The sequence below is a fragment of the Bombina bombina genome, chromosome 6 (genome assembly GCF_027579735.1).
Source record: "Bombina bombina isolate aBomBom1 chromosome 6, aBomBom1.pri, whole genome shotgun sequence".
NCBI lineage: Eukaryota > Metazoa > Chordata > Amphibia > Anura > Bombinatoridae > Bombina > Bombina bombina.
Genome location: NC_069504.1, coordinates 600,772,784 through 600,785,966, shown reverse-complemented (window position 1 = coordinate 600,785,966; position 13,183 = coordinate 600,772,784). Strand labels below are relative to the sequence as shown.

Genomic DNA, 13,183 nt, shown 5'->3' with positions numbered 1-13,183 from the left:
GTTTTTATATTAGATTAGGTTTATTTTATTTTAGATAATTTTGTTTATGTTTGTAATCTTAGATTTTTTAATTTTTTTGTAATTTTAGACTGTTATTTTTTGTAATGTTAGGTTTGTTTTTTAGTAGTGTTAGGATTTTTTAATTTTGTAATTTAGGTTTTTTATTTTTGGTATATTTTATGTAAAAAAAATAGTAATGTTAGGTTTAAAGAGCTGAAACAACTAATCATTATAATCGATAATAATCGATTATGAAAATAGTTGTCAACGAATCTCATAATCGATTAGTTGGTCTGTGCACGACACTAACAGCTTCACTCCAATGAGCTTATGCCCTTAGCCTAAAGGACGTCTACAGACGTTTACTTTTCACTTTTTCAGGACAGAATACGTTTACAACTACTCCTGGCTTATGTACAACCCAGAAATAATAGGAGTCATCATTTTGATTGTTTATATTAAATAAGGTGATTTGGGACAATGCTTTGCATGATATAGTGCAGAGCTTGTTATTTACTCCTAACCCAGCCTAGATTGATGGGAGTTGTTATTTAAATTGATGTGCACTATTATCTGTTTGCACAATTATTAGCCGATTGCTTGCTATTGCTGATTATATGTGCTGTAGAGATAAATGTGTAAGGCTTTGTCCTGTTATTGATATAAAGTCCTTAGCGCTTTTGACTTTTTTTTTTTATTGTTTTTTTTTATATTTGTAATAAATTGTGATAATATGTACCAGATTCAACCTCTATAAGTATATTTTTAGAGTGGACTAGATATTTTTCCCTAGCCTTATAGCTAGTTATTTACCATTGCATATAGATATTCTAGATATTTTTATGTTAAAATGAAGTCCAGGCTTATTTTGTTAAGAGGCCCCTTGCATTAACAAAGATAAATATCCCACCTTGGTGAAATTGGCAAAACCCTACTTATGCATCTCAAGCACCTGAACATCATCTGAGCGCCTCTTCTCTGTTGCAGGCAATATAGCTGCAAAAGAGAGTCAGGAGTACGTCATGTTGACATTTTTGCATTTCAATGCAAAGTTTTTGAAAGAGTGAATAACAGAATGTTATTAACAGTGATAGTCTACTTCTTTCTAGTTCTACCTCTTTTCAAACAACTTGTGGTTTTGTTTTGCTTAATTATAAAAATGTGCTCTGCTGCTTAAAAAATGGACAAACAGTTGTGTAAATGTAAAGTTTTAGTCTGTAATTTATATTTGTAACACTCAGTATGTGGATTTTATTTAAAATTTACGAAACGACTATTGATTCTTTTTTTTATCCGATTAGTCGATTAATCGAAAAAATAATTTGGCGATTAAAATTTCATAGGTACGTTTTTTATTTATTTTAAGGTAGTTATTATATAAAATTTAATTTAAAGTTAGTGGTTGTTAGGTTTAGGGGTTAATAGGTAGCCGCGATGTGGGTGTCTGGCAGTTTAGGGTTTAATAGGTTTAGTTGAGTATTTGCGCGATGTGAGTGTTTGGGGTTTAGGGGTTAATAGGTTTAGTATTTGCGGTGTGGGTGTTTGGCGGTTTAGGGGTTAATAGGTTTATTTTGATAGCGTTGCGGGTGGCAGATTAGGGGTTAATAGGTTTATTATAGTATTTTCGATGTGGGGGGATGAAAGTTAATGGTTAATAGGTAGTTTGTGGGTGTTAGTGTACTTTGTAATATTTTTGTTATGAGTTTTGTGAAACCTTTTTGTTTCGCAAAATCCATAACTACTGGTCTTTGATTGCGGAATGGATCGTTACAGTATAAGCCATAATTCTAGCGGAATAGCCTGACCACACAACCTGTAATACGGGTGAGCTGAATATTCCACACTCAAAGGCCATTTTTTTTAGTGCAGAATGGATAGTTGCGGTATAGGCTAAAACACTAGCGGAATAGCCGTACCGCTGGACTTGAAATATTGGTGAGCTGACTATTCTGCTCGCAAAGACCATTTTCTCAGCGGTATAGCCGTTCCGCACAACTTGTAATCTAGGTCACTGAGCAGTGTGATGTATCTTTTGCATGGCCCAAGAGTAGCTCGCCTTCCCATAGACACTCTGCCATTTCTTGGATTTTTGTTATTTTATGTAGCCTAGTCATACAAAATAAAAGCACATAGGAATACAACTACTGGTGAGTACAAGTCATTTGAGTGGCATGGTCCCTTATAAAGATCTGTTCATTGTGAGTCACAGTTGTGCTTCTTTGTACTTTTTTTTTCTTCTTCTTCTTTCAAAATTTGTTTTGTTGATTGGAAAGAATGTGCTCTAAAAAAGACTAAAGCTGCATTGAGTTGTTTATTTTATAGAATGCAGCCTATATTTAACGGAATGCAGGCTATAAAGCTTACTTCTTTGTTGTTGTTTTTTTTACTGCTTTTAGATGTTTGAATTGTGACAACATTATATAACAAATAGCTAGTTATGTTCGTTCTTTAAAGGGACATGAAACCCAACATTTTGTTTCCATGATTCTAATACAACATACAATTTTAAACAACTTTCTAATTTAATTCTATCATCAATTTTGCTTCATTCTCTTAGTATCTTTTATTGAAGTAGCAGCAATGCACTATTGGGAGCTAACTAAACACATTGGTAAGCCATTTATAAGAGGTATATTTGAGCAACCACCAATCAAGAGCTAGCTCCTGAGTCTACCTAGGTATGCTTTTGAATAAAGGATGTGAAGAGAACTAGATAATTGATGTAAATTTGAAAGTTGTTTAATATTGTATGCTCCATCTGAATCATGAAATATTTGTGTGGGGTTTCTTGTTTCTTTAATAGTATGTTGCCTAGTTATGAAGAATGGTAAGAGTACTTTGCTTTAGTGAAGTGCTGTGTAAAATAACATAGGAACTGGAGAAAGCAGTCAGGTCAGACCAGTTGTAATGCTAATAATTGTGCCTATTCTAATGCAAACTCATAAGGATGTGTAGTTAAAGAAAATGTTTTTTGTATGAAAGATTTCACATATTAATATATTTCTATACATTGTGTTTGTTTTGTTTTTTAGCATGGGGGATATTCTACTGTAATAATGCTGTAATTTTTTTAGATTATTTTATTATTTAACAACTGAAGAGGGAGGTAATCACATAATTTATAATTTGTATTTGTTTAATAATAAAATGATATGTCAAACCTTAGGTGGTTAATCTATTGGCTCTTTTTCAGTATGAATACACTAAAACCTTCACCTGTGTATACCCCAAAGAATGGAGCTTAAAATATGTCAATATTGTCAACTTCTATTGTAAACAAACACTTAACATTCTATATCAGTTTTTAGTATAAATATATCAATTTAAATACATACTTTAAATTTAAAAAAAAACCCATATAGGTTGTGCTGCTACGTATGTGTGTTTTTATGACCAATTAAAATGCCAGGACTTGAGTGATAAGTATGTAAATGATTATTAGTGTCATATAGCTGTCTTTTCTTTGCAGTTACCTTTTACCACATCTCCTACCAGCCAAACCAGGGCTAGACATCCATTGCTTGCGCCAATTTACTGGCAACACAATCCAGAGAGTTTTTAAGATGAGCTTTGTTCCTGTTGGATTTTGGCAGAGGTTTATTGCACGGATGTTAATCAGCCTTTCAGAAATGGATCTACAGGTGAGCACTCAAATGCAACCCAGAAGCAGTGGTGCACTCCAAACTCACATGTAACACCCCCGCTGAGCTGCGAAGGGCTCCGTATATTATGTGTGCTGTGTCTTTAAACTTTTTCACCACCTTTGTTACACCTCACCATTAGTCCCCCAGACGTAGTAGAAATGTTAAGCGATATTGTAACAATCACAAAGTTGTTTTCTTCTAAAAGATTTGGTGAGTCCACGGGTTCACCTTAATTACTGTTTGGAATGCCACTCCTCGCCAGCAGGAGGAGGAAAGAGCACCACAGTAAAAACTGTTAAGTATCACTTCCCTACCCATAACCCCCAGTCATTCTCTTTTCCTCTATGTGCATGGAGGAGGTGTATTTTTTGTGTGTAATTAAAATTATATTTTCAAAGAAGATTGAGACTTCAATCAAGCTACATGGTATAACCTAGCCCACGTTAGTCTTTGCAGTTGAGCTGTGGTGGTTTTAAAGCGGTGGAGAAATTGCAAAGTGGTGCTTGCTCCGTTTCTCTACCTAAGCTGCCCTGATTTTAGATATCTAAGTTTGTTATTTGGCTACCAATGTTATCCTAGCCGCTGTGAGGAGAATGTGTCCTCTCATGTTAGGAGCTGTTGTCATGTCAGACAGCAGAACAGGTAAGTGCAGTTTTCCTTCCTATGGGGAGAGGGGCACTTCAGAATACCTGTTTTATTTAATGTAAGGGACGGATAATGCACTCATGGGATGGGTGTTATTATTAGACATGCTCGCAGGCACAGGTTATAGAGACATGTGAGACTGAAGAGTCTCAAGGCTATTTTTTTGTTTGTGTTTTTTAGCTGCACTGTTTATTATTAGTTAAACATTTTGTTTTGCTTCAGTTTGCAAGCGGGTTTTAACCACGTCCACCTCCTTGTTCAGACCATGAGAGCGTTTTTCGCGCCTTCGGAATGTCGGTGACGTCATTGGGCCTGTGCATTTTGGCTCTGTGTGAATTCTTGCTGTGTAGTGAGGAGCGCTTTAGGAGTGCAAGTGATACGTTGCAGGGTTGATTCACTTCAAGTGGTGGTAAGAGCACCTCGGTATACTGAGGTGCGGAGGGAGGTTTTTTCTGAGGTCATTTTATTAAAAGTGTTTATTAAAGATTTACGCCTAGATTTAGAGTTCTGCGTTAGCCGTCAAAAGCAGTGTTAAGGGGTCCTAACGCTGCTTTTGGCCGCCCGCTGGTATTTAGAGTCAGCCAGGAAAGGGTCTAACGCTCACTTTCGCCAATTGCGTATCTTATCTTTTCAATGGGATCTTCCTAACGCCGGTATTTAGAGTCTTGGCTGAAGTGAGCAGTAGACCCTCTACCGACAAGACTTCAGCCGCAGAAAAAAGTAAGTAGTTAAGAGCTTTATGGGCTAACGCCGGTTTATAAAACTCTTAACTACTGTGCTATAATGTATACTAACACCCATAAACTACCTATGTACCCCTAAACCGAGGTCCCCCCACATCGGCGCCACTATAATAAAAAAATTTAACCCCTGATCTGCCGACCGCACACCGCCGCCACCTACATTATCCCTATTAACCCCTAATCTGCTGCCCCTAACATTGCCGACACCTACATAATATTTATTAACCCCTAATCTGCCCCCCCCCCCCCGTCGCCGCTACCTACCTACACTTATTAACCCCTAATCTGCTGACCGGACCTCGCCGCTACTCTAATAAAGTTATTAACCCCTAAACCGTCGCACTCCCGCCTCGCAAACCCTATAATAAATAGTATTAACCCCTAATCTGCCTTCCATAACATTGCCGCCACCTAACTTCAAGTATTAACCCCTAATCTGCCGACCGGACCTCGCTGCTACTCTAATAAATGTATTAACTCCTAAAGCTAAGTCTAACCCTAAAACCCCCCTAAGTTAAATATAAGCGTAAAGGCATATTTACCGCCACTTCAACTCTCAATACCAGCGTTGCTTACGGTAGCGGCTAGCTTGAAAAACGTGCTTGTGCATGATTCCCCCGAGGTATGGTCGGCAGATTAGGGTTTAATAAGTGTAGGTAAGGTAGCGGCGACGTTGGGGGGGCAGATTAGGGGTTAATAAATATAATATAGGTGTCGGCGATATTAGGGGTACATAGGTATAATGTAGGTTGCGGCGGTGTCCAGAGCGGCAGATTAGGGGTTAATTGTGTAATGCAGGTGTCAGCGATAGCGGGGGCGGCAGATTAGGGGTTAATAAGTGTAAGATTAGGGGTGTTTAGACTCGGGGTTCATGTTAGGGTGTTAGGTGCAGACTTAGAAACTGTTTCCCCATAGGAAACAATGGGGCTGCGTTAGGAGCTTAACGCTGCTTTTTTTGCAGGTGTTAGGTTTTTTTCAGCCCAAACTGCCCCATTGTTTCCTATGGGGGAATCGTGCACGAGCACGTTTTTCAAGCTAGCCGCTACCGTAAGCAACGCTGGTATTGAGAGTTGAAGTGGCGGTAAATATGCCTTTACGCTCCCTTTTTGGAGCCTAACGCAGCCCTTCAGAGAACGGTAAATACCAGCATTGTTTAGAAGCAGCGCTAAAAAAAAAAGATGCGTAGCTAACGCACCCCTTCGGCCGCAAAACTCTAAATCTAGCCGTTATTCTTTTGAATGGTTTAATTCTTGTTGTATATTAAACGCTAGAGAGTTTGAATAGAGGATAATATCAGTTATGTCTGATATGAATTCCACTCATTTCAATCCCTGTTTATTGTGTTTAGACGCACAAATTGTAGCTCCTATGCTGTAATCACCAAACCCCCCTGTTAGAAATGTTTGGCTACTTTCTGATATAGATTGTTTAAAACCTTCCAGTGGCAGTACAATATATATGAGATGTAGCACAGATTATATTGAGAATACTATCACTAGGGTATTCTCAGATAGTATTAGTGCATTTAATGTAAGATAAATTGTACACTGCATATAATACTAAATTCAGTAATATGTGCAATGGTGGGGACAAACATCAAATAAAGTATCAGGATTACTTGGAAGGCAACAATAATAAAGGTTAGAGCATTAGGTGAAACTTTCAAAAATATTAATAGATGAGGTAAACAGTATTGCCACAAATAGCAAACGGAAAATGATGGCTGGAATAAAGAGAATCTTCCTGACAATTAATCCGGAAGGTATTGAGTCAAAAGACCAAATCATCAAAGGAATATGTAAGCAAAATATAGAATGGAAGTCGATTTGTTGATATTATTAGTAACCAAACTAGGAGAGTAAAAGTACCTTGAAAGCTGAGTAAGCGGTTGCTTATGAGACAAACACTTCCGGGTTCTGTGTGCTGTGAGTGCTGCATGGATTGAGACACGCACTGGTTGATCTGACAGGAGGCGTGTGACGTCAGCAGAAGTCCGATGGAGACAGGATCAGCACACAGATTAGTAAGACTTAATGTAAGCGTTACAACATGAAAGTTCAATGCGGTCAGAAAAGTTAAATGCGGTCAGACTTCACTTACTATTACTGTGGCTAGTAGTCAGGGAGAGATGGATATGCTGTGGTTTACAAACAGGCATAAGTAGAAAGTGATACTTGCCAAAACACTCGATGTTCTTGTCAGATATTTTAGATCCAACAGACAGGTAGGAGCTGGATGACAACCTTCCACAAGGTACTGTGAGGAAACAGTAATCTGGTTAAGAAAAGATTGAAATTAAGTAAGAGTTCTCAATGAATAGCAAGGCTCAGTGTTACTCCTAGGGAGAATAACAAAATACTAAGCAAGGAGTGCTTAGTGTTCAGGTGTTTTATGGGAGTAACTAGTCTGTGATTGGATGATCACTAATTAAAGGAACAGTACACCCTAAAACCCTGACATGACTCCCCCCTCAAATAAGCTGATCCTCAGCTTGCAGTCTAGGATGATCCGGAAATCTCCTGTGGAACTGGGACACCAAATGTGGTGCATTAAGGTTGGATGCAGGTTCCCAGGTATCATCCTCATCTGAGTAACCCTTCCACCTAATCAGATATTCTTGAACTCCCCTAGAATATCTGGAATCAAGTACATCCTTCACCTCGTACACATCTGAGTCCAGAGTTGATGTAAACGGCAGCAATTGTGGGGTAGAGTTTCTTGTAGGTATGTAAGGCTTGAGGAGTGATACGTGAAAAGTTGGGTGCACTTTCATAGAAGGTGGTAAGTCTAAGGTGACCGCATTCCTGTTAATTACTTTAGAAATGGTAAAAGGTCCACAGAATTTTTGTGTCATTTTCCTACTGGGCACGTGCAACTTCAAGTTTTTCGTTGACAACCACACCTGGTCACCGATTTGGTATGAGGGTGGTTCTCTATGCCGCAAATCGTAATAGTGTTTCTGGTTATTCTGAGCTTTTGTAATGTTTTCTTGGATAACCCGAAAATTGTCTAAAAGTGCATTATTCAATTCATCAACCAGAGGAGAATTTGAAGGAGTAGTACTAACTGAAGTGATGGTTGGGTGGTATCCGTAGTTAGCAAAAAACGGAGATAGTTTTGTGGATGAATTGGTTAGATTATTATAAGAGAATTCCACGAAGGGAAGATATGTTATCCAGTTGTCTTGCTGGTAAGAACAGAAACAGCGTAAATACTCATCTAACCATTGGTTAATTCTGTCGACTTGTCCGTTTGCTTGTGGATGGAATGCTGTTGTATATTGATGGGATATATTGAGAGATAGGCAGAGACTTTTCCAGAATTTTGATGTGAACTGGGTTCCTCGGTCTGAAATGAGAGTCATTGGAACTCCATGAAGACGAATCACATGTTGTATGAAGAGTTTTGCTGTTTCTGCTGAAGTGGGAAGTTTATGGGATGGAATAAAATGTGACATCTTGGTGAAACTGTCAACTACTACCATTATAGTGGTATGATTTTTTGATGGCGGTAATTCTACTATGAAATCGACTCCTATTTGCTTCCAGGGCCTGTCAGATGCTGGGATAGATAGTAAAAGTCCGTAAGGTAATTTTCGTTCTGTTTTGCATGTTTGACAGGTGACACAACTTTTTATGTAGTTTGATACACTTTCCCTCATCTGGTGCCACCAGTATGTCCGCGTTATGATTTCGATAGTGCGTGATTCACCTGGATGTCCAGCTAAAGGTGAATCATGATGTTGTTGGAGTATGTGGTGTCTCAAATCTTTGGGGACGTAAATCAAATCCTTGTAGTAGTAAAAACCTTCTTTCTGATCCATAGGAACCTTGGTGTCTGTTGGTGGTAGGGTTGATGACTTCTTAATATCTGCAAGAATATCTGAGGTTAGTCCAATGAAATGTTCATTGGGAATGATAGACGTAGGATTTTCATTTGGAATATGTATTGTGATCTGTCGAGAGAGAGCATCAGCTTTTCCATTTTTATTCGCTGGACGATATAGAATCTGGAAATCGAATCTTGCGAAATATAAACTCCACCTTACCTGTCTGGCTGAGAGAGTTTTGTTATTTTGCAGATATTGGAGGTTTTTGTGGTCTGTGTAAATTATGAAGGGCATCTTTGCTCCTTCTAGAAGGTGTCTCCAAAATTCTAGTGATTTGCGAATGGCGAGTAATTCTTTGTCTCCAATTGCGTAATTCCTTTCTGCTGATGACATACTCTTAGAGAAATAGGAAAATGGATGTAAAGGATCTTTAGATGTTTTCTGTTGGTAAAGAACTGCCCCAATCGCAAAGTCGGAAGAATCCACTTCAAGAACGTATTGAAGATCTACGTTCGGAAATTTCAGTATGGGTGCTTCTGTGAAAGCTTGTTTGAGCAAATCAAATACTCTAGAATGAGTATTGTTCCAATGAAATTGTTGTGTTGTGCCAGTAAGTTGTGTGAGTGGTCTCACAATTGAAGAAAAATTCTTTATAAATTTTCTGTAATAATTGGCAAAACCTAAGAATCTTTGTAGAGACTTTTTATCCTTAGGAATTGGCCAATTTTTTACTGACTCAACCTTTTCTGTTTGCATTTGAATTCCGTCTGGTGAGATAGTGTACCCTAGAAATTAAATAGTGGTGTTGTGAAAGGAACATTTTTCTAGTTTGGCATATAATGTGTGCGTTTTTAAAGGGCTAACACCCAGCGGACATGTTTTATATGTTCTGTTAAGTTGTTGGAGTAGATTAGAATATCGTCTAAATAAACTACTAAACATATGTCAAGTAAATCACGGAAAATATAATTAATGAAGTGTTGAAACGTTGCGGGGGCATTGCAAAGGCCGAATGGCATCACAAGGTACTCATATAGACCATACCTAGTTCTGAATGCTGAGCCATTCGTCACCTTCTCTTATACGTATAAGATTATATGCCCCACGCAAGTTCAACTTTGTAAAAATCTTTGCGTTACTTAATCTTTCGATTAACTCCGGAATAAGGGGTAGTGGATAACGATTTTTTACTGTCCGTTTATTAAGCTCCCGATAATCTATTATCGGCCTAAGAGATGAATCTTTGTTGGTAACAAAGAACATTCCGGCTGCTGCGGGTGAAGAAGATGGTCTGATGAATCCTTTCCTTAAATTATCTTGTAAGTACTGTTTTAAATGTTATAATTCTGGTTGACTCAGAGGGTATAAATGACCGACAGGTAATGTTGCACCAGGAACAAGTTCAATAGGGCAATCATAAACTCGGTGGGGAGGAAGGGTTTCAGCCTCAACCTTGCTGAATACCTCTTTGAAGTCTTGGTATGGTTCAGGTATTTGTATTTGTTCAGAATCTGTGTGTAGTAGTACTTGTTGTGGATAACATGTGTTTTCACAAAAAGATGATTGGAAGTCAATGGTTAATTTAGTCCAATCGATATGAGGATTGTGTGTTTGTAACCAATATAATCCTAGAACTATAGGGAAATGAGGTGATGGTATTACATCAAATGTTAAATATTCGGTGTGACCATCCTCAGTGGTAACTAAAATAGGAATCGTATTATGTGTGATGGGACCATTTGATATTACTGAGCCATCAATAACTTTGAGTGAGACTGGTTTTTGTTTTAACACAATAGGTATTTTATTTTGTTGTACAGTAGAATTATCGATGAAGTTGCCAAAAGCTCCAGAATCAACATAGAAACATAGATATTGACGGCAGATAAGAGCCATAGGCCCAGCAAGTCTGCCCGACCTTACCTAACAGTATAAACTTATCTAGTTCGTAGGATAGCCTTATGCTTGTCCCATGCATTTTTAAAGTCCCCCACAGTGTTTGTTGCTACTACCTCTTGAGGAAGTTTATTCCATAAATCAATCACTCTTTCTGTAAAGAAGTGCTTCCTCAAGTTACTCCTGAATCTACTACCCTTTAGCTTGAGCTCATGACCCCTTGTTCTTGAATTTTCCATTTTATGTAAAATACCCACAGCCTCAGTTTTACTAAACCCTTTAATGTACTTGAAAGTTGCTATCATATCACCTCTTTCCCTTCTCTCCTCTAAGCTATACATATTTAGGTCATTGAGCCTATCCTGGTAAGTTTTATTTTTTAGACCATGTACCATTTTGGTAGCCCTCCTTTGCACAGATTCAAGTTTGTTAATATCCTTCTGAAGATATGGCCTCCAGAACTGCACACAATACTCAAGATGAGGCCTAACTAATGATCTATAAAGTGGCATAAGAACCTTACTATTTCTGCTGCAAATACCTCTACCAATACATCCAAGCATTCTGCTAGCCTTACTCGCTGCATTACTACATTGTTTACTAAGTTTTAAATCATCTGAAATAATAATTCCCAAGTCCTGTTCCTCGTCTGTAACAGTCAGTAAAGTGTCATTGAGTCTGTAATTAACATTTGGATTTTTCTTCCCTAAATGCATTATTTTACACTTTGCTGTGTTAAACTTTAGATCCCAGTCGTTTGTCCAATCCTCCAATTGTTGTATATCACTTCTCATTTTGTCTACCCCCCCTGGAACATCCACTCTGTTGCAAATTTTTGTATCATCTGCAAAGAGACATACTCCCCTGTAGCCCTTTGCTGTCAACTGTAGCGGACTGTCAACGATAGCGGATGTTGACAGTCTCCTAAGGTCCCACTGTAAAAGGAGAGATAATTTGCAATAAGATATTTGTTTATCTGAACAATGAGTGTTGTTAATATGGGTAAACTTACTCTTTTTATTTTTTCGTAATACAGGGCAGTCCGTTACTATATGACTGGGATTCGCACAATACATGCAAAGGTGATTATTCCTTCTCCTTAACCTTTCTTCAGGGGAGAGAGGACCTCGTATGACCCCAATTTCCATAGGGGTAACTTGCTCTGTAGGAAGAGATTTTGTATGCGAATAGGAGGAGGTAGTGGCTTTAAATGTTGATTCTGAATGTCCACGTTCAGCCTTGCGTTCTCTGAGCCTGCGGTCGATTTGAGTAGCCACTTTCATTAAGGCATCCAGGGTACTTGGAAGCTCAATACGAGCTAACTCATCTTTAACGGGGTCAGACAAACCTAGTCTGAACTGGTTTCTGGGGGAGACCAGGCTCCAAGCTTAGTCTGAAGCGTATAACTTGAACTCAGTGATATACTCTTCCACTGACTTTTTCCCTTGTTTTAGGTTTCTCATTTTCTGTTCCACTGTTAACTGTATGTCAATGTCTCTATATAGCTCATCCATAGCTTGGAAGAAATCTGCCAGGGAATTTAATAAAGGATCATTTGTTTCACACAAATGATCTGCCCATATTCTAGGTTCAGATTTTAGAAAAGAAATAGTAGACAAAACCCTTACCCTATCAGTGGGGTAGGTTTTGGGTTTTAGATTGTATAGCAGATAGCATGCGTTCTTAAACTGCCTATAGTTTTTTCTATCTCCATGAAATAAATCTGGCAAGCTTATCTGTGGTTCAGAACTGGGGGTTTGTTGTTCTTTTACCTCTTTAATCAGTTCCCTGAGAACCTGATTTTCAACTTGTAAGTCCAGGATAGCCTGCCCCATTTTGTCTACCTTTTGACTAAGGTTATAGACTACTTGGGGTATTTCAGCAGGATCCATTTTTTGTTTTAGGGCTTAGTATTATGTAATCACCTAACCCCCCTGGTTGAAATGTTTGGCTACTTTCTGATATAGATTGTTTAAAACCTTCCAGTGGCAGTACAATATATATGAGATGTAGCACAGTTTCTATTGAAAATACTATCACTAGGGTATTCTCAGATAGTATTAGTGCATTTAATGTAAGATAAATTGTACCCTGCATATAATACTAAATTCAGTAATATGTGCAATGGTGGGGACAAACATCAAATAAAGTATCAGGATTACTTGGAAGGCAACAATAATAAAGGTTAGAGCATTAGGTGAAACTTTCAAAAATATTAATAGATGAGGTAAACAGTATTGCCACAAATAGCAAACGGAAAATGACGGCTGGAATAAAGAGAATCTTCCTGACAATTAATCCTGAAGGTATTGAGTCAAAAGACCAAATCATCAAAGGAATATGTAAGCAAAATATAGAATGGAAGTCAATTTGTTGATATTATTAGCAACCAAACTAGGAGAGTAAAAGTACCTTGAAAGCTGAGT

The 13,183-nt window shown here is 38.0% G+C and overlaps 1 protein-coding gene across 1 annotated transcript in view; it reads left to right on the top strand.

The window, feature by feature from the left end:
• LRRK1 (leucine rich repeat kinase 1) overlaps positions 1–13,183 on the top strand; it is a 395,700-nt gene that overhangs the window by 291,422 nt on the left and 91,095 nt on the right. The window contains exon 21 of the mRNA XM_053717594.1: positions 3,470–3,641. Within this exon, the coding sequence (XP_053573569.1) occupies positions 3,470–3,641 (172 nt within the window). The remainder of the gene's footprint in view (positions 1–3,469; positions 3,642–13,183) is intronic.